Source organism: Labrus bergylta, chromosome 2, assembly GCF_963930695.1.
Source record: "Labrus bergylta chromosome 2, fLabBer1.1, whole genome shotgun sequence".
In the NCBI taxonomy this organism is placed as follows: Eukaryota; Metazoa; Chordata; class Actinopteri; order Labriformes; family Labridae; genus Labrus; species Labrus bergylta.
In genome coordinates this window covers 4,558,617-4,581,979 of record NC_089196.1, presented here as the reverse complement: position 1 = coordinate 4,581,979, position 23,363 = coordinate 4,558,617, and the positions used below count along the sequence as shown (strand labels likewise).

At 40.2% G+C, this 23,363-nt stretch overlaps 1 protein-coding gene and 1 long non-coding RNA gene across 2 annotated transcripts; both read left to right on the top strand.

Annotated features, from left to right (window-relative positions):
* The first annotated feature begins 883 nt into the window (after nucleotides 1–883).
* LOC136182409 (uncharacterized) lies at nucleotides 884–13,809 on the top strand. The gene is made up of 2 exons (XR_010668674.1): nucleotides 884–984; nucleotides 12,516–13,809. It is a non-coding gene; the product is annotated as an uncharacterized lncRNA (long non-coding RNA).
* A 1,271-nt stretch (nucleotides 13,810–15,080) lies between these two features.
* LOC109994412 (tripartite motif-containing protein 16-like) lies at nucleotides 15,081–17,326 on the top strand. The gene has a single exon (XM_020647734.3). The coding sequence runs from the start codon at nucleotides 15,149–15,151 to the stop codon at nucleotides 16,814–16,816; it is 1,668 nt and encodes a 555-aa protein (XP_020503390.1). The 5' UTR covers nucleotides 15,081–15,148; the 3' UTR covers nucleotides 16,817–17,326.
* The last annotated feature ends 6,037 nt before the right edge of the window (nucleotides 17,327–23,363 follow it).

Sequence of the window (23,363 nt, the reverse complement as noted above, 5' to 3'; positions counted from 1 at the left end):
CACATTCTGCAAAAAATAACATATTGTTGTGTAGTCTGCAATAATAATGTCAGAGTCTCTGTGTTGTTACCTCTAGAGGCTCTTTTTCGTCCGAACTGCCGCTTTGAGGTACTCTGTCTGTCTCTTGTCACCGATAACTCTTCTGGAAAACATTCATGAGCAAAGAAATCAGGCATATGGCCAGACAGCAATGTGCTACAGGTGGGGTCTAAAAACTCAAACTGCATATGCTGCGCTGACCTTCTGAGCTTTTCTCTTCCTCCTGATGTTGATTTGAGGTGATTGATCAGATATCTTGATTTGATGAACATTAGTACTAATCACATTGGTGCATACAGTAAATAGGGAAAAATAGGACTAAAGGGTCTTCACTTTTACCTCTCAAGGCCCTGTTTTGTTGAAGATGCTTTGGGGTGCTCCCTCTGTCTTCAGTCACCGGCAACTCTTCAGGAAAACATGCAAACAACCAAGATCCACATTCAGATTATGATCATTCTTCTCAACTACACTGTCATGATACATCCAGTCCATAGACTATGGACCTACTGAGAGTCACTTAAAACAAGCTATTATCTCCCAAGTTCATGCTTACCTTCTGAGCTTTGCTCATCTTCAAGCTGCTGCTTTGAGGTGCCCTCTTCTTCTCCGACTGAAAAAACAACAAAAAAGGAAATGTACATTTTCATGGGGAAAAAGGCTTCCTATATGTCATCAAATGTGTATAGATATTCAGAAATGCTGTGCATAAATGTGGGATGTTAACTGTTCTGCCCTTGATGTGTTTTATATGTTAAAGGACAAAGTTTCATTGTTGTTTGAATAAATGGTTATTGTTCCTTTATTTTGAAATCTGTTAAGTCACAGGAAGCAGGAAACAGGAAGTAGAAAGTGTGTAAACAGAGAAGGAGCATGGTGGTGTCTCTATGGGTTTCCATGTTGAATCCAAAGTCCTCCTTGGTGTGAATCCTTCAGAAAGCAACGGCTGTAAGTCTAACTTGTTGTTTACATGTTTGATAGTCTATATTGATACATTTATTATAAGTTTATAGGAGTTTAATGTAAATTTACACTCTACTATTGTTTCATAGTCAACTACTAAATGCACCTTGTATTATCTTTTCTAGTTTCACTCCGATTCATTGTCATCGTGTCTACTTTGACATTAACATTAAAATTAATAACTATTAAAGGCAGAATATGAGTTTTTTGATCCAGCAGATGTCGCCCTTGAGCACCAGCATGGACCCAAAACAACTTGCGGTGCATTGTTGTGTTAGCATGCTAATGCTAGTGATCTTTATTATGCTGGTATCTTCACACTGCATGTAAATTTACCTGAAATGAGCGTGATCTAGAAACACAGTTAAGCAGTGAGTACAGTATGTTATTCTTCTTTTCTCTAGTCCCTCAATTAAACAACTTTTATACACGAGAGGAGGAGCCAGCCGGCCCGTTCATGTAAACACACTGTAGATATGGCTCACTGTATTTATGTGTAATTTGTTATGCCATTATTTCACACATGTGTGACTCATACACAGACATACCTGTTGGATTATCTTTTTGCTCTTCATCTTCAGATGACAACCCAGAGCTTTCTTCAAGACAAAAAATAGATTCAATCCTTTGATGGTGACATTGAAAATTAGACATGAAAAATTCAGCTTCTGCCAATCAAATTAACTCTTACCTTGGAGGCTGATAGAGATCTGGTCAAGACTTTTCCCTTTAAAGTCTGCCAGTCTGCCTTGTTCACAGGCCATCAGTACCTTGCTGATAGAACTTTCTATGTACTCTGATATCTTGTCCCAGAAAGTCTGCAAGTAGGTCTTGTTCAGTGTCATTAAGGTTTAATACTCTGGACAGAGTGGCCACTTGTTTTCTCAATTTTGTTGAGGAGAAAGCTTCAGGCTTTTGGGCCCCACAACTTCTTGCCAACTCATGTATGCAGTCAGACCCCCTTAGTCTTGTCTCAAATCCTGGCCTGGCGAATAAGTATGGGTTGTCAACCACACCACACAAGTCTCTGGAACTCACAAGTAGCTCCAGCGACTTGACCATAGCTGGAGTAAAGATGATGGGCACCTTTCTGCCTCGCTTCCCTCTTATTTCCACTCATTCAAAATGGTGGCACAGCATTTTTTCCAACTCTGAAAGTGCTTCTGCAACATCCTCATTAAGTGGAGAACTGTCCCTGGCAACATATGTTTCCAAATACATATTAGAGACTTTTCCCTCTCTTCTTCTGTTAAAAAGAATAATCTGTGCTAATGTTACTTTAGCAAGATTACTCTAATTCTTTGGTGTTTTCTTATTAGACAGCTGCTCATAGTCCTCTTTCTGTTTGTTAGTCATATAAATGTGCATCTTTTTCACATCATCTGCTAACGGGATCAGCTTCGGTTTGTGCCATTTATTTTCTTCCAGTGTACGGTACGCAGCAGAAGAGATCAGCTCGTTCCAGCTAAGAGTGTACATGCGTCTGAACTCCTGGACGAGCATCTTCTTTTCATCACTCTGGGAAACGAGAGCCTCAGCCTCGATTATGTCGGCCACTCTTTGTATGCTCTGACCCAGCTTTATGGCTAAAGTTGGTTTCTCAAACTTGTTAATATTTTCATCATATCCTGTTACTTCTTTGACGGCACGAATGATGAAAGTTTTTATGGTTGATATAATCCGCTATTTTCCTCAGCGGGGTCACCTTCCTTCCTACAACTAGGAGTCTCCCACGGCCTCTCATTATCTGACGGATGTTGTCATGTTGAGAAGCAGATTTGCGCTGTCTGTTGTACATTTTTTCCCCAACTTTCATGATATAAATGTCCTCTTTTATTGCCTGAACAATCTCATCTTGCGTCATTCTATTAACAAGAGCCCATACCTTCTTGTTGACTTCTTTCGGAACTGGCTGAGCACCAGCACAGAGGCTCTGGATTCTTGTTTTTCCCGGCAATGTTTTGCAAATCTTTTCAGCTAGTACGCACCGTTTTGCATGCTTCCAAAGTGCCTTTCGCTTAAATAGTCCAAAGCAAGCAAAACAGTGTTGATATTCTGTTGGGCTGGCCTGTTGGTCAATTTGTTGTCTGCAAGGTACCAGCGTCCCTTCTCCATGTTTTAGTGCCTCAATGTTGTGAGCCCTATTTCCTTGCTTACGAAGGAGATTTAGAAGATCCCTCCGTTCTTTAGATCTTTTTGGATACATGAGTGCAGCAGCAACCTCTACCTCCTTTTGGTGAGCCCGTTCCAGATGACGTGAAAGTTTGGATTGAGGTTCTTGGCAGAAAAGACAATAGTTTCTCTTCTGGTGATATTTTTTTAACCCGTCTACTGTAACAACATGTCCAACAACAAGAGAATTGCGCTGTCTGTTGTACATTTTTTCCCCAACTTTCATGATATAAATGTCCTCTTTTATTGCCTGAACAATCTCATCTTGCGTCATTCTATTAACAAGAGCCCATACCTTCTTGTTGACTTCTTTCGGAACTGGCTGAGCACCAGCACAGAGGCTCTGGATTCTTGTTTTTCCCGGCAATGTTTTGCAAATCTTTTCAGCTAGTACGCACCGTTTTGCATGCTTCCAAAGTGCCTTTCGCTTAAATAGTCCAAAGCAAGCAAAACAGTGTTGATATTCTGTTGGGCTGGCCTGTTGGTCAATTTGTTGTCTGCAAGGTACCAGCGTCCCTTCTCCATGTTTTAGTGCCTCAATGTTGTGAGCCCTATTTCCTTGCTTACGAAGGAGATTTAGAAGATCCCTCCGTTCTTTAGATCTTTTTGGATACATGAGTGCAGCAGCAACCTCTACCTCCTTTTGGTGAGCCCGTTCCAGATGACGTGAAAGTTTGGATTGAGGTTCTTGGCAGAAAAGACAATAGTTTCTCTTCTGGTGATATTTTTTTAACCCGTCTACTGTAACAACATGTCCAACAACAAGAGAATTCTCATTTGTTGAGGACTGATCATGTTCAGTATTTTGTTTTCTGCTGTAAGTGTGTCTGATTTTTTTCCTTTTTGGAGATGAGGATTCAGAATCTGTATCCTCATACTTTCTTGAAGTTGAGGGTCCCTTGTAACGCTTTGTGTTGTTTTTCTTTATGTCAAGTCCGTCATCAATGGAGCTGTTTTGTCTGGAATTTGCCTCCCAACCATTCTTTTCCTGGACTTTTGTAAGTTTTTTCTGTCGTCCTTTGGGTGGGTTTAAGGGTAAACTATCCAAACTGTCTTCATCTGAAGATTCTGGGACATATTCCTCTTCAGTGATGTTGCTGGAACTTAAAGAATTATTGCCTTCAAGCATTTCTTTGGTCAACTACAAAAGAAACAGGCATATATGCAGCAACATTAAGAAAATATATTTCCAAAATGAAATTGCAAAATCTAGGCGACTGGAATAGCCCACAGTTTTGTGACCAATCTAATGGGACTAGACCAGTGGTAAAGTTATTGTTCAATCTGAACTCAATATAACAACTGAACAATTATTTGACGATCCATGGGGGGCCCCATTATGCGCAAGGGGACGCATTCTCTGCAAATGTGCAAAGGATGTGCATCGCTGCCGTGAGGCGCGCGTAGAGCACCAAGAATAAAGAACAGACAGGTGAGGAGACACAGAGTGGAATAAAGAACAGACAGGTGAGCAGACACAGTGGAATAAAGAGCAGACAGGTGAGCAGACACAGAGTGGAATAAAGAACAGACAGGTGAGGAGACACAGAGTGGAATAAAGAACAGACAGGTGAGGAGACACAGAGTGGAATAAAGAGCAGACAGGTGAGGAGACACAGAGTGGAATAAAGAGCAGACAGGTGATGAGACACAGAGTGGTGGGAATAAAGAACAGACAGGTGATGAGACACAGAGTGGTGGGGAGTTTAAGGAGCAGACAGGTGAGCAGATGGAGGTGGGGAATGGGTCTAGTGTTGATACTGAGCAACAGGCAGCAGGTAAAGTGAGGGTCTGTACTGAACCTGCTGAGGAGGAGATGGAGGAAGAAGAGTCTTCTCTTAGTACTCCTCGCTCCAAAAGAAAATCAAAGACTAGTGAAAATGTTTCACTAGAAGAAAAGAAAAGAACAACAAAGAAAGCAAAAGTTAAAACAGAAAACAAACCAAAAGAATCTGATCCAGGATCAGAGGTCAGTGAGGACTCTCCCCATCTCACTGACAGTGAAACATCTGAGTGCAGATACTCTCAAAGACAGAAAAACAAGAGACTACAGTGTAGAAAAAATTAAACTGTTTCTTCAAGAAAACAAAAATATGTGGGGTGTAAAAATAGAAAATGATTTCCCTGATAAAAGGATTTTTTTTGAGTCAGCACGAGATCTCGAGAGATAAAGGGAAAGGGTCTTTTTCTGATCAAGAAACTTATAGATTAAGAAAGTATCTGTCCAAACTGAGACAGGAACTGTGTAACAATGTTGGTGCTGACGGTGATGATGATTATGATGATGATGAAAACAAAGAATTGTAGTTTATCTTTTAAAATACAGATGTTTTTGTTTCTAGTTGTTATTTTTTTTAATCTCTCTCTCCATGAGTCATTTTAAAGTAGGAACTCTGAATTTAAATGGAACTAGAGATTCCAGAAAAAGAGCTATGTTGTATGAAATAATGAAAATTAATCACGTTGACATAATGTTTGTGCAGGAAACTCACAGTGACACTTTTAATGAAGTGGACTGGATGAGAGAATGGGGGGGGGAGGGTCAGGTTATCCTGAGCCACAGTAGCAGCAGTAGTGGGGGGGTGTGCACCTGTCTCATACACTGTGACAGCGGTAACACGGGGGAGGCTGCTGGTGGTCAGAGCTGTTTATGAACTGTGTGAGCTCTTTTTAATTAATATTTACAGTCCAGCTACAGGAGCAGACAGAATACCTTTTTTTAAATGAACACTCTTTTAAACAGTGTCACTCTAGATGTCTTTGTTCTTTTAGGGGGGATTTTAACTGCACTGAAGACGACTCTGTTGATAGAAATCACATTGAACCTCATCCTGCTTCTAAACGACTTTTAAAACAACTAATCGAAACTCATGACCTGTCTGATGTTTGGAGGTCATTTTACAAAGATAACAGACAATACACGTGGTCTCACACCAGAGATGGTTTTATTTCATTAGCTAGGTTAGATCGTTTTTATTGTTTTAAACACCAGATGAACATTTTTTTAAATGTTTTATCGTGCCTGCTGGTTCTACTGATCACTCATTAGTATTGTGTCACGTTTCGTGATTTTAAACATCAGAGGGCTTTTTGGCATTTTAACACTTCCCTGCTCCTTGATAAAAACTTTTTAGAGGGTTTTAGGTTTTTATGGAGGAATTTTAGAACGACATGTCCTGATTTGAAGTGTTTAAGACAGTGGTGGGATTGTGGGAAGGCTGAAATCAGGGTTTTCTGTCAGCAGTACACTCTCAATGTCACACGGGACATTACCAGATCTGTAAAAGCTCTAGAGATTGAAATTGTGGAACTTCAGTCCTTGATAGATTCCACAGGAAATCGAGGACATATTGAAGTTCTCAAAGCTAAAAAGAAAGCCCTGACAGACCTGCTGGACACCAGAGCCCAGGGAGCCCTCGTCAGATCGAGATTCCAAAGTGTGGCTCAGATGGACGCCCTGTCCAAGTTTTTCTTTGGAATGGAAAAATAGAATGGACAAAATAAATGTATGCATGGTCTTCGAACAGCAGTAGGACAGGAGCTGAAAGAAGCTGGAGACATCCGAAGACATGCTGTGGACTTTTATTCTGGGCTCTACAGCAGTGAGTACACTGACAATGAACAGCTGTTTGACTCTTTTTGTGATCGTTTACCTCGTGTCTCTGAGGACTCCAACCAGCTGATCAGAGAACCTCTATAGCTACAGGAGCTGTCCGCAGCTCTGCAGAGCATGGAGGAAGGAAAAGCTTTTTAAAACGTTTTGGGATGTGCTGGGAGAAGATCTTCTTGCTGTTTTAAATGAAAGCCTGGCTGAAGAGTCATTGCCCCTCAGCTGCAGGAGGGCAGTAATCACACTCCTTCCAAAGAAAGGTGATCTCCAAGAGATAAAGAACTGGCGTCCTGTTTCCCTGCTCTGCTGTGACTACAAGATATTCTCCAAAGCTCTGGCCAACAGACTGAAGGATGTAATGGACCAGATCATACACCCGGACCAAAGCTACTGTGTGCCAGGTCTATTCATGACAATGTGTCTTTAATTCTTGATGTTTTGGATGTCTCTAGCTCATTGGACATAGACCTTGGTCTCATTTCATTAGATCAAGAAAAAGCTTTTGACCGGGTTGAGCACCTCTACCTCTGGAAAGTTCTGGAGAGTTTTGGTCTCAGCCCTGGTTTCATTGCTATGATCAAGGTTTTGTACCAGGACATTGAGAGTGTACTGAAAATCAATGGAGGACTAAGTGCACCTTTTAAAATGAAGAGAGGAATAAGACAAGGTTGTGCTCTTTCAGGGATGTTATATTCCATCTCTATTGAACCCATGTTGTGTAAAATACTCCATTGAAGGGTTAATTTTACCTCACTGTTCAAAACATTTGATTGTGTCAAGAAATGGTTTTAAGTATCTTGGTGTGTTTTTAGGGGATGAGCTCACTGTACAGAAAAAGTGGGAGGAGGTGGTGGAGAAAGTGAAGGGGAGGCTGGAGAAGTGGAGGTGGCTGCTGCCACAAATGTCATACAGAGGAAGAGTGATCATCATCAACAACTTGCTGCATTGGGTTCCACAGGCCGTGCTGTTTCTACCTGAAGAAGAAGGAGGGCAGGGTCTGGTCCACCTGGCCAGCAGAGTAGCCACCTTCAGAATCCAGTTCCTACAGAAGTTCCTCACTGGCCCAGCTGATGTGGTCTGGAGACCAGTGGCCAGCAGCATTTTTAAAAAAGTGAATGGACTAGGACTGGACTCCTCACTGTTTTTAATGAATACTGACTGTTTTACTCTGTGCAACCTGTCTGCTTTTTATCAGAGCCTTTTTAAAACCTGGAAACTGTTTTTATGGAAAAGACTAGAGCCCACACTGGCTGCTGGCTGCTGGAGGAGCCTCTGATCTATGGGGTCTGGCTGGATGTTCAGGACACATCTTTAATGGGCCTCACGCATGCTCTCATCTCCAATGACAACACCACACTGAGACAGATCGTGGACGTAGCTGGACCTGAACTGAACAATACAGCAGCAGTGACCTCTGCTCTTGGTCTCCGGTCTGCATGTTTTGTGGACAGAGTGCTCAGACTGTTGCGTCTCAGACTGACGGGGGAAGAGAAGGAGATGCTGCAGGATTACTGTAGCAGGAAGGAAGTGCCCATTGACAGTGACCGTTTCCTGAAATAGGCCTCACAATGAATTCTTGTGTTTCAAGTGAAAGACATTCAAAAGGGACTGATGACAAATGTTTAAACTGTTATAACGTTAGAGGTAAGGAATTGTTTTGTGTGTGTGTGTGTTAAAGTATTAAATGAGAATGTACTGAAGAACAGAGTGGACACCAAGTGGAGACAGTGGTTAAAAGTGGCTGACCATATCAAGCCAGTGTGGAGAGTTTTTTATAAAAGCCCTCTGAACAAGAAATCTGGTGATCTACAAGGGAGGATTTTAAATGGAGCAATAGCCGTAAACTCTTTTGTCTCTCGTTTTAATCCTTCTGTGTCTAATCAATGTTTTTTTGTGGGTCTGTGGAAACAATTTTCCACTGCTTTTCAGAGTGTGTCAGACTCAGCGATTTCTTTGGGGTTTTAAAGAAGGTTTTTATGGGTTTTAATAAGACATGGTCAAAAACAGTTTTTATCTTTGGAGCAGGGTACAACAAAACAAACGCGAAACTTTTAAACTTTTTATCAGGACAGGCAAAACTGGCAATTTATCTCAGCAGGAAAAAACAGTTGGAGAACAGGCAAGGAAAGGAAGTGACTGACCTCTTCCTTTCCCTAGTGAGAGCCAGAGTCTTGGTGGACTTTAATTTCTTTAAAGCGATGACTAATTTTAAAGATTTCATTGAAACATGGTGCCATGGAGCGATTATCTGCTCTGCAGAAGACGGGAAACTCATCTTCAATCCTTTTTTTAGCATCTAAAAAGTCAATCGTGTGACATTAAGTGTTAAGTGTTAAGTTTCTCTATGCTGTATAAAAGTATGTTGTTAATTGTTGTCAATTATTGTAAATAAAGTTGTTTTGTAAAATCAAAAAAAAAAATCTCTCTCTCGCTCTCTGTCTCTGTCTGTCTCTCTCTCTCTCTTTCTCTCTGTGAAATCATATTACTGCATGTCCCTATCTGTAAATCTCAGTTACCAACCACATATTTGCCTGTGAGCTCCTGAGCCCCCCAGCCCCCTTCTTCCCTATCCCTCTTCTTGCATCTTATCCCATCTCCCCCTATCTCTTTTTCAAGCCCAGCGCCGTCTTGGCATGAGGGCTGTTTTGTCATGAGCCAGGGATCTGCAGAAGATTTCTGCCTCTTAAAAGGCAGTTTTTTCTTACCACCGTAACTTTTGCTAAATGTTGCTAAAGTGCTCATGATGGATTGAGCTGGGTCTTTGTGATATAAGCAATAAGTACGGTCTTTTACCTGCTTTTTGTAAAGTGTCTTGAGATAGCACTTGTTATGAATTGGTGCTATAGAAACAAAGATTGATTGATTGACCCTGTAGAACTACAGGAACATGATTATTTGTAGACTTTGGGACATGAAGGCCTGGGACACAGGTCACCACACTTCATGATAGCCTGTGTGCCATTATCTGTTTTTGTAGAAAAAAAAAAAGTTTAGTTATCCGTCATTCCTGAGTATTAACATTACTTTAGAAAAGCTAAATACTATTATCATGTGACTGAAATCCTCGACAGGCATTTAAATGTGTTTAATCTGACACGGTCTAAATGTCTTGTACACATGATTGAATCAGTAAGTGTGATTGGATATTTTGCCCTGTAGTACATGACAATACATCTTTGTATGCAGCCTGCTGCAGTGCAAGGTGCTCTATAAAGCCCACTTTACCAATGCTAAGCTAGCTAACTTGGATCACAGAGCAGGTATTCTGTCCTTCTACAGCATCTCTGAAACCATGACTCTCCTCCACAGAGTCCAGACCACATTCACTCAGCCTCTGTATAGAATGATTTCTTTTTGCAGAATGAATTTTGTTGTTTCAACTTAAATTGATTAAAAATGTACTCTGAAGTATGAAATCAATGAGATAAGTATTATTTTCTTTTTCATAGTTGAGATTCTGATCAAGCAGTCTTCAGACAGACATTTCACAGACTGGACTACATGGTGGTTCAGGGGTTAGTGCTTTTGTTTCACAGTGAGAAGGTCCCTGGTTCAGATCCCCGTCAGACAGGGTCTCTCTGTGTGGAGTTTGCATGTTCTCTCTGTGCATGGGTTCTCTCCAGGTACTCCAGCTTCCTCCCACAGTCCAAAGACATGCTGGTTAGGTTCATTGATGACTCTAAATCACCTGTAGGTGTGAATGTGAATGTTGTAGTCTACAGTATGTCTCAGTCCTGTGACTGACTGGTGATCAGTCCAGGGTGTAACCCCGCCTCTCGACCAATGACAGCTGGGATCAGCTCCAGCCCCTCGTGAACTCTGAACGGATAAAGCAGTAAAGATAAAGGTGTGGAGGCCCATTTAGACCAGTAAGAAAAAAATAAACTTCAACTTCTCTTGAATGGCTCTGTTGTTTTGACATTTAAAAACTAAACATTAAATCTAAGATATCAGAGATACTTCATCAAACATCTAAATAGTCTTTCATTGGAGCCCTGCTGTAATAATGTGTGTTTTCACTTTGTATCTGGCCTTCTCTCTAGATGGTTAATTTATTCTGGGAGGTGCAGTTTGACACTCATTATAATGAGCGTCAACGCGAGGCGGGTCGCGTTGAGCAGCATCGGAGCAGCATCGGAGTAGCCGGAGAAAGTCAAGAGACCATTAAAGGATCGTTTAACCTCGGACTTGGACTTTTAATTGACTTTACTAAGTAGTATTTTATTGTTGAAGCTCTCTAAAACACCTGTCATAAAGACATTTAATGCTTGAGAAGCTTCTTTGTTTCTAAAAACATCTGATATAAAAGTGAATGATCACTCATTTCAGACAAACAGATTCAACCACTCACAGAGATAGAGACACATTTTCACCTCCTTTATTTTTCTGGAATGAATTTCAGGTTAGCAAAAACTTTATTAAAAGTTCTATTTCTAAAGCAGCGAGCTAATAATCAAAACCATTTCATGGTTTACATTCTACAAAAAGAAAACGGACAACAGGATTACTGCTGATTGGACAAACTAATCTGCTACAGTGCCATGTAGAAACATGAATTAAACTGCATCATCAACACATGACAAATGAAATGAAGTGGTTTTGATTCTTTAGTGAATTACAGACAAATCTGTAAGATATCTACTGACTTAAATCATAAAAATACCTTAATATATCATCATCCATTAAGGAAACATGCTATGTTTTTGTTTTTTTATATTTATCTTTAGGCTTTCTGTGCCTGTATGGGAGAGATGGGACAGTGGATAGAGCTGGAAGTCAGGGCGTGAGAGAACCTGGACCGCCTGCTTGGAGGACTATAGCCTCCGTACATGGGATGTTTTAATATTCAAATATATTCAAATATTTTAATGCTAAAATGTAGTTCTGTTTATTCTATACAGTAAAGGCAATTTGACGAATTACTACGACAAACCTTGAGCCATACTGCACAAAAGAGGCCCACATGCTCAGCAGCATGTAGTTGTTATTTATGTTTTGTCCACTAGAGGACACTAGAGGACAATTTAACCACTCAAAGCAAAGCAAACAATAAAGGCTCCACATTGTGGAGTCCACATTGATGTTTTGTCGTAGTTAAGAAGTTAATGGAACGCAGCTGAGCGCCTTCAGTCTGTGAGTGCACTCATTCCTATAGATTCCTGAAGAGGGAGTTCCTCAGGTGTCCAGGCACACAGGTTAATGACATTGTTATTTAAAGTTTTAATCTCACTGATTTTCAATAAATACATTTGCCGTTAAGTAACTATCTTTGCTGTAATTGTGCAGTGATTCTTAAACTCAAACACCATGACAGCAAATGAAACCGTTCATACCAAATGTGGTTACTGCACTTCACTGCATCGGAGTCAAAGGTCACATTAGCTGTCGGGGTTTAGAATCTCATGTGGCAGGCTGGTGATTCCCAAAGTCGGGCGCAGGATCCCTAAGGTGGGTTGGTGGGTCCCAGCGTTATGAGATGGGGGGTCTGGCAGGGCTTAACAAAAACCATGCTGAAGGCTTAAGAATTTTGTTAGAGGACAAATGTAGAGCTGAATATGAATCTACACCAGACGTCACACATTTGTTAGTTGTCCCAGTTAGTCACTCAGATTGAAGTGGATGATTGATGAAGGTTCTACACTTTTGTATCCTTTCTTTTGCTCTGGCAAGCCTTGTTTGTTTCCCTGTTTCTTCATCTGTAAAGTGAACATCATCACTCCCCTATCTCTTCCAGGGTGTGAACTGGTTCCACTGGAAAGGCCGCGAGCACTCGATCGAGTTCGCTGAGATGAAGATCAGGCCATCCAACTTCAGAAACCTGGAGGGCAGGAGGAAACGATCATAAACGAGCCACCATCTCCAACAGGAACAGCAAGATGAAGAAGAAGAAGAACAACAACAGTGCTACTACTCTGTCCGGACTCCCCAGAAACCACCTCGACTCCAACACCCACACACCCTGCAGCGACCAAAGCCTCTGCCAAGAGCCCTAACACACCTTCCCTCTTCCCATTTGCTCTCAGATCAGCATCAACTCCATGAGCCCCCCACCCCCTCCCCCGTGATCCGGTTGCTTCCAGTGCGTAAATGAAACGACGTGCATGTTACAAACTGGACTTAAATCAAGCCCACACAGATTCTACACACGCACCAAAGAGAGCAAATCCATCTCACCTGATTCTGATTCTGTCTCTCATGTTGCAGCATCTGTGGGGAGGAGAATGTGCAGCTTGGGTCTTTTGTTGTGTACAGTAATTAATACAGTTCCCTATTTCACGCCACGTTTGGGGTTTCACAGAATGGACAGGCTGTTTGAAGAACAACGTGGTCTTGTTTAGGTTCAGGGCCTCTTTGCTGGAGCAGATAACACAGTGATATTTCAACTGGATTGTCATAGAAATTCTATTCCTTGTACAGTACTGTACATGTATCTGAATTAAAGATTGGAAAAAAGGGAAACTCCTTAGATGGCACTGCTCAGATGACAGATTTCTCCATCTAACTTGCCATTTCTTTGTCTTTGTGCAACTTTACTCGTCTAAGTGTCACTTTATCCTCCCCGGGTTTCCTCCCCATCCTGCAGAACAAGCCAACAACAACAGCAACAAAAAACAATCTTGTATGAAAACGTCTTTTAACCTGCCACATCCCATGTCAAAGTAGATGGGAAATGTTTCCATTTATTATGTGAGCGCACGAATGCATCACGCTCGAGCCACAGTATTGTGTTTTTAAAAGAAAAAAAAAATCTGAAGAAGATCAAAGACAAGCTTCACTTTATTTTGTTTCTCTTCTGAATCCAAGGCGGGGCCTGTTTTTAAGTATATCATGAAAATGTTGGATCACATCGCTCTCCTTTTCTCTTTGCAAAATGTGAATACAGTGCATATATATGTGGAGCACGAGAATGCTATGTGTTGTCGACACTCAAGATGTTCATGATCGATACATGAAAAAGAAAAAAAGGTCAATTTGAAATTTGAACTCCATTCGACATTGTGAGGTCTCTATGCTTATGTTGATGATCGTGTTTGAACGGGCCAAATCTAGAGAACTAGTTACTGTTGTACCCTCCCCAACCCAACCCCAACCAACCTCCCCTCCCCATCCCCCCCTCCAGCCCAAACTTGCCCCCTTTGCTACAGCAGCATACTAAACCACTGACCTTCTAAAGAATGCCTGTGTAAGTTAAGTTTGTTTTGTTTTCTTTGTTTATAACTGGATGAACAGCAGGTGTTTCTCTGTCAACTGTATTACAGTAAAACAGACCTTACTCGTTGTTATGTTACAGAAGTAAAATGGGATAGGGGGAGATGGGATAATATGGAGGCAGGATTTCTACTTTGTATTCCTCATGTTCCTGTTGTCCACACTTTGCTGTCGTTGAGGTAGAGGTCGGAGCAGGCCATGCATGAATGCCTCATATCTTAACCAGGAGGCGTTTTGAACAGTTTGCCTTGAGTAAAAATCTGGTGGGCTGGATTCTCCTCTTCTTACCAGTAGGACACAGAGAGTCTGGGTAAATGGGACCCTGTCTGACCTAAAGTGCACTTCTACTGCTTCTCCACAAGGGTGTGTGCTGTCACCTGTATTGTTTATTCTGAACTCAAATATGAGTCAGTCTATTATAAGATTTATTAACTTCCTTTGAATACTTAGTTGCTACATGTTTAAACACTAGTGACTACAGATTTGTGTCTGAGTCACTATCATCCCTCATGAACACGTGGGACCAACTTGATCCTCTTGTTTTCCTGTTTCCAGATGAGCAGGCATTTCTAAAGAAGAGAGGGTTTTTTCTGCAGAGAAAGAGGAAAATGTTTTCATTAATTTACATCTGTGCTTAACAAACAACACTTCAAATATATTGTAGATGATTTGAAATAAACCATCTTTACTTTTCAGAGAAAAGATTTGACTGGACCACTCTGATGCTCTGACCAAAGTGATGTCTAAAAACATTTCCTCTCATCATAAAAAAATGACTTCATGACTACTGCTACTGACAGTTTAACAAGAATGCATGCCAAGCTACTTTTTTCATTGATGTCCAGCAATAAGAAGAAGGAAAACAAGACCATTAAATGTACGAGGAATGAGGAAACAAAGCTGAAAATGTACAGTGCTGCTCCTCTTCCTGGAATAAACCAGAGCTTGATAACCCCTCCCTCTCCTGCCTGCTCTCAAACACAGCCAGCTCCACTCTGACCCAGAATTTCCTGGTTCCCTCCCCTTTAGATCTACAGTTTGCAGATGGGTGTAACCAACACGAGCTCACATTCACAGCACAAACACACATGATTTGTAAATCAGTGGTGAATGTAGTAGGAAGTGAAACTCAGACAGTTGTTGTCACTGAGAGGAGAAATGGCGCAGAAAGGAGTTCAGCTGGACCGGGAAACCTTCTCTTGTTCGATCTGTCTGGATCTACTGAAGGATCCGATGACTATTCCCTGTGGACACAGCTACTGTATGAACTGTATTAAAACCCACTGGGATAAAGAGGAGGAGAAGAAAATCTACAGCTGCCCTCAGTGTAGGCAGACCTTCCCAGTGAGGCCTGTCCTGGTGAAAAACACCATGTTAGCAGTTTTAGTGGAGGAGCTGAAGAAGACTGGACTCCAAGCTGCTCCTGCTGATCACTGCTATGCTGGACCTGAAGATGTGGCCTGTGATTTCTGCACCGAGAGAAAACTGAAAGCTCAAAAGTCCTGTCTGCAATGTCTGGCTTCTTACTGTGAGAAACACCTGCAGCCTCATTTTGAAGTGGCTCCATTGAAGAAACACAAGCTGGTGGAGCCCTCCAAGAAGCTCCAGGAGAACGTCTGCTCTCGTCATGATGAGGTGATGAAGATGTTCTGTCGTACTGATCAGCAGTCTATCTGTTATCTCTGCTCTGTGGATGAACATAAAGGCCACGACACAGTCTCAGCTGCAGCAGAGAGGACCGAGAAGCAGAGAGAGCTGGAGGTGAGTCGACAAAACATCCAGCAGAGAATCCAGGACAGAGAGAAAGATGTGAAGCTGCTTCAACAGGAGGTGGAGGATATCAATGGCTCCGCTGATAAAGCAGTGGAGGGCAGTGAGAAGATCTTCACAGAGATGATCCGTCTCCTGGAGAAAAGACGCTCTGATGTGAAGCAGCAGGTCAGATTCCAGCAGCAAACTGAAGTGAGTCGAGTCAGAGAGCTTCAGGAGAAGCTGGAGCAGGAGATCACTGAGCTGAAGAGGAGAGACGCTGAACTGGAGAAGCTCTCACACACACAGGACCACAACCAGTTTCTACACGACTACCCCTCACTGTCACCACTCTGTGAATCTACACACTCATCCAGCATCAATATCCGTCCTCTGAGGTTCTTTGAGGATGTGACAGCAGCTGTGTCAGAAGTCAGAGATAAACTAGAGGACGTCCTGAGAGAGAAATGGACAAACATCTCACAGAGAGTGACTGAAGTGGATGTTTTACTGTCAGAGCCACAGCCCAAGACCAGAGCTGACTTCTTACACTATTCATGTGACATCACACTGGATCCAAACACAGCAAACACATATCTGTTATTATCTGATGGAAACAGAAAAGTAACACGCACGGGTCAACAACAGTCTTATTCTAGTCACCCAGACAGATTCACTGTGTGGTATCAGGTCCTGAGTCCAGAGAGTCTGGCTGGACGTTGTTACTGGGAAGTGGAGAGAGGAGGAGGAGATCGTGTAGCAGTCGCATACAAGAATATCAGCAGAGCAGGAGATGGGATTGAATGTGGATTTGGACGGAATGACAAATCTTGGATGTTAGAATGTTACAACAACAAATATAACTTTTGGTACAACAATGTCCGCACTCGTGTCTCAGGTCCTCAGTCCTCCAGAGTAGGAGTGTACCTGGATCACAGAGCAGGTATTCTGTCCTTCTACACCATCTCTGAAACCATGACTCTCCTCCACAGAGTCCAGACCACATTCACTCAGCCTCTACATGCTGGATTTTGGATTAAAACTGGATCTAGTGCTGAGTTGTGTAAACTGAAATAGACAGAAGTCATTTAAAGGAACAGTGGGTTAAACTTTAATCCTTCAACTTGATCATTATTGATGTTAGTTGCTGAGAGCTGATTGTGGTTAAATTGTTCACCTGTCAATCAAACTTTATGGGCGGTACTTTGACATCTTCTCACTTGTTCTGTAAATGTTTGAGTCTCTTTAAATAACTCTCTTTAGCTGTTTCTGTTTAGTCACAGAGGCTTTACTGCTCATGAGGATTTTTGTTCAGCTGAACTGACGTTTTCTCTGCATGAACATTTCAACTTTTCTTCACTTTAAATGTGTTTACAATGAGTACTGATTGTTTTTGTTCTAATTAAAGGGTCTTAAGAGAGAAAGCACCAGGCCTTTTCTTTCATGTAGATATTATGTTTTCACCACTTTGTTCATTTTATTTAGAAACATCTCAAATTAAATGTATAGAATTATTTCTTTTTGTAGAAAAAATGTTGTTGTTTCAACTTAAATTGATTAAAAATGGACTCTGAAGTATGAAATCAATGAGATCATTATTCTTTTCTTTTTCATAGCTGAGATTCTGATCAAGTAGTCTTCAAACAGACATTTCACAGACTGGGCTACACGGTGGTTCAGGGGTTAGTTCTTCTGACTCACAGTTTGAAGGTCCCTGCTTCAGATCCCCGTCGGTGTAGGTACCAGATGTGCTCAGGTATTCAGATGGACTCAGGGTCCTGCGCCTGCTAGTGACGTCACACAATATGATCGGAGAGTTGATATAGTTCTTGTGGTTTTGTGGGTCTTGGAGAATTGTATTAATGGAAATGAAGAAAGTTATAAATGATAAAAAAATCTTAAAATCAAATCAATAATGATTATCAAAACAGTAAACATGAAGTTATGAACATCTACTATTTATTTGATCAAGCACTTCAAAAAGCACACACAAATGATGAAAGCCTTTAGGAACGATCCAAATAGTGTTCAAAATAAGACAAAGCAGGTATGTGTGGCTCTTGAGTGGGACAGTAACTATATATGTAACAGGACCTTTGGTAGAAATACCAAAAGAAAGCAACTTTGTGGATTTTCTCCTCCTGCTGAAGTTTCAGGGACTAATTTAAAGTCAGAATGGAGACCTTAACATTTGATTCATTTATTGGGACATAGAAGTAGGCCTACATACAGATGAAGAACATACAACTTTCTACTAACTAAATTTACAGACACATCATCACATCACAACAACAAGCAGGAATGTTTTAAAAACACTATAAATAGCGTCAATTGGAATTATTTGCTCTTAGGAAAAAACTTGCAGGAGGGCAGTCAAATATTCTCAGGTAAAGTGCATAGTGTCATCACAGAATTTTCTCTTAAGTTTAAGTATAGGAATAAAAAGAACAGTTTTCCCTGGATAAATGCAGACATTTTAAAACTGATGAAAGAGCAAGATCTGGCACTGGAAATGGACATTAAGACCAGATTGTTCCATGACATATTTCATTTTGCCATGTTAAGAACTAAGGTGATAACAAGTTGAGGAAGGCTAGGGCTGATTTTTTTTATGACAATAATTAGTGAGTCCATAAATTAATATGGAGTCAGTTAAAAAAGCTCCTGGGTCAACAAACCAAAGCAGGAAAACAAATTGAACTTTGCCTGAATGGAAACCTGACTAAGGAGTTGTTGAAGTAGCTGGAGCTCTTAATCTATACTTTGTCAATTCTGTAGCAACTATTGCACAGAGCTTCTCTGCTAAGTAGGTTAATCTGTGCCTGGTAAACAAAACAGAGCCAGCTTTCCATTTTATAAATGTTAGTGAATCAAAGATCACAGAAATTACTAGATCCGTCAAGCCATCAAAAGCAAAAGATGATTTTGGGCTGGACACAACAATGGTTAAGGATCTTGGTGCAGCATTAGCCAAACCCATCACCAAAATCATTAATCTCTCAATATCACAGGGTGAATTGCCAAGGGTGTGGAAATCTGCCGTTATTTCACCAATTTACAAATATGGTGATCCCCATTCACCCTGCAATTATAGGCCCATCAGCATTCTTCCTATTATGTCTAAAGTTGCAGAGAAATGGGCAGCTGAGCAAATTATACATCACCTGAACAACAGCTCTTATCACCTGCATCCAATGCAGTTTGGATTCAGATCCAACCACTCAACAGCTAATTGCTTCTTCATTGAAAAAATCAAATCACTGCTAGATAACCGTGGCATTGTTGGTGCTGTCTTTCTGGATCTCAGAAAAGCATTTGACACTGTAAATCACAGGGTTCTTCTATCTAAGTTATCCACCTTTAATTTCTCTGCTGATGCACTTAAATGGGTAGAATCATATCTCTCCAAGCGCTCTCAAAGTGTGAGAATACTTAATTATCAATCTGACACCCTCTACATGTCCACTGGTGTTCCGCAGGGATCTATATTGGGCCCACTTTTATTAAATGTATGCTGACGATACAGTTTTGTATGTGCATGGTTTAACAAAAGCAGAAGTTGCTTCAAAACTAACAACCGCAATGGTCAAAATTACATTATGGCTTAATCAGTGCTGTCTGCAACTTAATGTGTCTAAAACTGTTGGTATGTTCTTCACTAAAACAAATCACTCAAACATAGATCCAGATATACTTGTGTCAGGAGAAAAACTACAGATTGTAAAAGAATTCAAATACCTTGGCATTATACTTGACTCCAACCTGAACTTTAAAGCACATGTAAAAAATGTCTGTATACAAATTAAATTTAACCTTGCCAACTTCAGATTTATCAGAAACTCCATGTCCACTGAAGCAGCCAAGATGTACATGTATTCAGTGATTTTCTCATATATGACCTACTGTTTGACAAGCTGGTCTCAGGCAAGTCACACCACATTAAAACCACTACAGTCTTTGTATAAACAGACAATAAAAGTTTTAGACAAAAAACCAAAGCAATTCCACCACTGTTCAATCCTCAAAAAATACAACCTCCTGAGCTGGGAGAACATGATGAACACAAAAATGCATGCCTCCTTTATAAAATCACACATGGTTTGGCTCCTCCCCACCCAGAGAGTTTGTAAGCATACGAACAAACACATATCACTTTACGAGGGGTGTCTCAAGAGGCGACTGCATTATTCCTCTAAGGAAGTGTGTTTTTAGTCAGTCTGCCTTTTCTGTTACAGCCTCACATGAATGGAACAACATCCCAACAGTTATCAGAGAGAGCAACACATATTGTTCATTTGGTTCAAATCTGAAACAGTGGCTATTTGATAACCACATCTGCCAGCACTAAACCTGTTCCGCTCGCTGCTGCCCTCTTGTGTCTGGTTGTTGATGAATGTGTCCTGTTTTTTAAATGAATGTAGCCTGCGTGTTAGTTGTCTGTTGAGGTGAGCTTCAGGTATAGCTCACTCAATGTTTTTTATGTGGCCTTGTGTAATTTGTAATTTGTACGTGTTTATTGTATATAGTGTTACATGTTGTCTTGATGTGTGCACGTTACATTTACTTTAGTAGGTTATTGAATACGTGCTTTTACTAATATTTGTTTTTGTAGCTTTTAGCGATGTTTGATTTTTTTTTTTTCCGGAAGCCTTTTATAAAATCTGGCCAGGGACAACAGATGAAAATTAGCTTTTTGGCTAACTCTGGCATATTTACTGAAATGTTTATGCAATGTCCCTGTAAAATAAAAAATAAATAGAAATCATGTTTCAAAGCTTTTATTCTATTTCAGGTTTTCCTTCCTTAATAATGTCTTTTTGGATTTGTTCATCACATATTTCCCTGAATATGAGAAGACTGCCTCTACCTAGACTTGTGTTTTTGTTCCATTTTTAATGATTTTAAAAGCTTTTTAAAATACCTTACTGTATCATCAGACTTTAAGGAAATATGCTATTTTGAAGTGCTGGCTTCTCTGACAACAATGCAGCAGCCATTTTTAATGTTTTTTTTTTTGTAAGTCAAGTTTTTATTAGTTTTTGCATCATTTACAACAAAAGTAGAAACAAAACAAATAATATTGACATTTTGTCCAGTGTCCAGAATCAGTAATTAAAAAGAAAGAAAAAACAAAGGCGACACCTCTCCTAAACACACATTCATACACAGAAATGAAAAAACACACACACACACACAAAAAAACAATATGTGTGATATCATCACTCAGCACAAGAATCATTTACAAAGTTGTATTCCTTGTATAGTAATTGGGAGCATGGATTTGAGATGTAATTACAATATTGAAAAACTTCCCAATAAAACCTCTAATTTTCATAAACAGCTGCTCCTCTCCTGGTCTCTGTTATACAGACATCATTTCTCCCCTCATAAACACTATATTTGGAATAACAAGGATATTTGTTTTAAACATAAATCTCTGTTTTTAAGAACTGGTTTGAAGAGGACATACTACTTGTCCATCAATTGTTCAACATGGAGGGTCAGTTGTTAACCTATGAAGAGTTTCTTTCAATGTTTTAAACCCCTGTACTCCCTCGGGAATATGCTTTTTGTATTTGATGCTACCCCGTCCAGTTTAAAAATTCTTCTGTCCATTTATGTGAGGGATGATGGGCATCATGACACGTTTGACGAGGATCCTTTTCTAAGTGTTAAAATGAATAACAAATGTATAAGAGAAATAATTTAGAGAGACACCAGAAGTAAACCTCCATCTATGTTTGAATGGACTAATCTGTACACTGGCATTGACTGGAAAAAGACTTGGATATTACCAAGGAAATATTTTGTGTCAAATAAGGTGTGAGAAGTGTCTTGGAAGATTTTGTGCTATCCAATGAATTCATCTCTTGGTAAGTATCGACTAAGCATTGACCCTCTTTGTATATATTGTCACGTTGCAGACGAAACGTTAACTCACCTTTTTTGGGACTGTCCTTCAAGTCACATTTTTTGGACTGATTTAAACCTTTTTTTGAATCAAAAGTGAGATGTTCAACTTAGATTCAAAAGTGAATATTTATTGTTTGGTCTTTTTGATGATGAATTACTGCTACAAAAAAAAATTTATAGCATAATTCCATATTCATACAAGCACATTATTTAAACAGAAACCCAGCAATATTGTTTTTATGTCCTACTTCAAATCCTACCTGGAGACATTACATTATTGCACTAATCCTAAAGCCCTGAAAACAAAGCTTTTTGTGATATACTTGAATTGTAATTTTTGTTTTTTCTTAAATGGTCTGTTTATTGATTTATTTTTCAATTTTTTTGTTATCATTGTTTTATATATTTATTTGTAGTACCTCGATTATAACTTTGTTCCTGTCATTGAATCCTGATGTATTTAACATTTTGTAAATAAAGTTGAAAAAGTTGAATTCCTTGTTATAAAATCTTGCCAGATTAAATAATTACTAAGAGTTAATAATTTATTGTAACGTGAACAGAGAGTTTATTTTGGGGAGAAAATAAAAAACTTTATTTCTTAAAATGATCTGTATTCCTTGTTGATGGTTCTGAACATAGATCTTACACTGTCTCTTTTTTTTGCTGTCTCGTTATCTGAAGTCCTGAGTTCTGTTTGAATTATTTATGAAATCAACCAATCAGAAAGAGGCTCCTATGACATCATACCCACAGCTGTGGACCTCCCTCCTGACCGCCCCATGCCGTCTCCGGTAGAAATCCATTTCCTGGTTCGTCCTGCTGGGACTAGCGGCCGCCATCCGGACGGTCCTCGCCGCGGATCGCGGAATTGGGCAGAGAGTGATAAAAGGAGGGTTCACATGTCCGACCCCTCCCCGTCACAGTTCTCATTGGATAGCCCGAAGCAGCAGAATGTCTGGAGTGCTGCACAACACTATTTTTTTGAATGAATGTTTCCACTTCTGTTTATAATCTTATCTGACTGATATAAAAATGGTCTTTCAGAGATTGAAGGCTTTCTCAGCAAACACATGTTGTTCAAAGTTAGTTTCCACCTGCATCACTACTATCATTGTCATATATTTTATAATCATATGTGCTTCTTTGATTTTATACTATTGATTAAACCTTTTTATAGGAATAAAGCAGCTGATTTCCACTGGATTCTGGTTCCAGTTTGGTGCCCACTGGTCAATATGTGTTAGTGACATGTATTTACTCTTTTACAAAGAGTGATCAGTGTTTGAAGTACTTTGGCTCATATTGTGTCATGTGTGTTCAGTTTATTGTGATAACTATTTTACAGATAAGCCACATGAGAGATACATCTGTTTAGATTCCCTTCATGGCACAGGCTTTCAGGATGAACACTGAATGGAAACATTCAGATTATTAGGACTAAAGATGTGTTCAGTTCAATGTTCTGTTCTTTACTTTGTGATGAGTCACCTCTTGATATCAATGAGGTTCAATGTTCAAGGTAAACTTTATTATCCCTGAGGGGCATTTTGCTCTACAGTCTGTCCCAGGTTAAATCGGGGATGGTGTTTGGACCTGGAAAAAATATTGTTACACATCCGGGGCACTCAATCTTCCATTGTTGCTGAAATGTATAAATAGCCCAAACATAGAGGTCATGGACCCTCACATGTTTCTTATATTTTAGGAT

Coding starts and splice junctions, on each gene's coding strand:
- LOC109994412 (XM_020647734.3), top strand. CDS start 15,149: ATGGCGCAGAAAGGAGTTCAGCTGGACCGGGAAACCTTCTCTTGTTCG.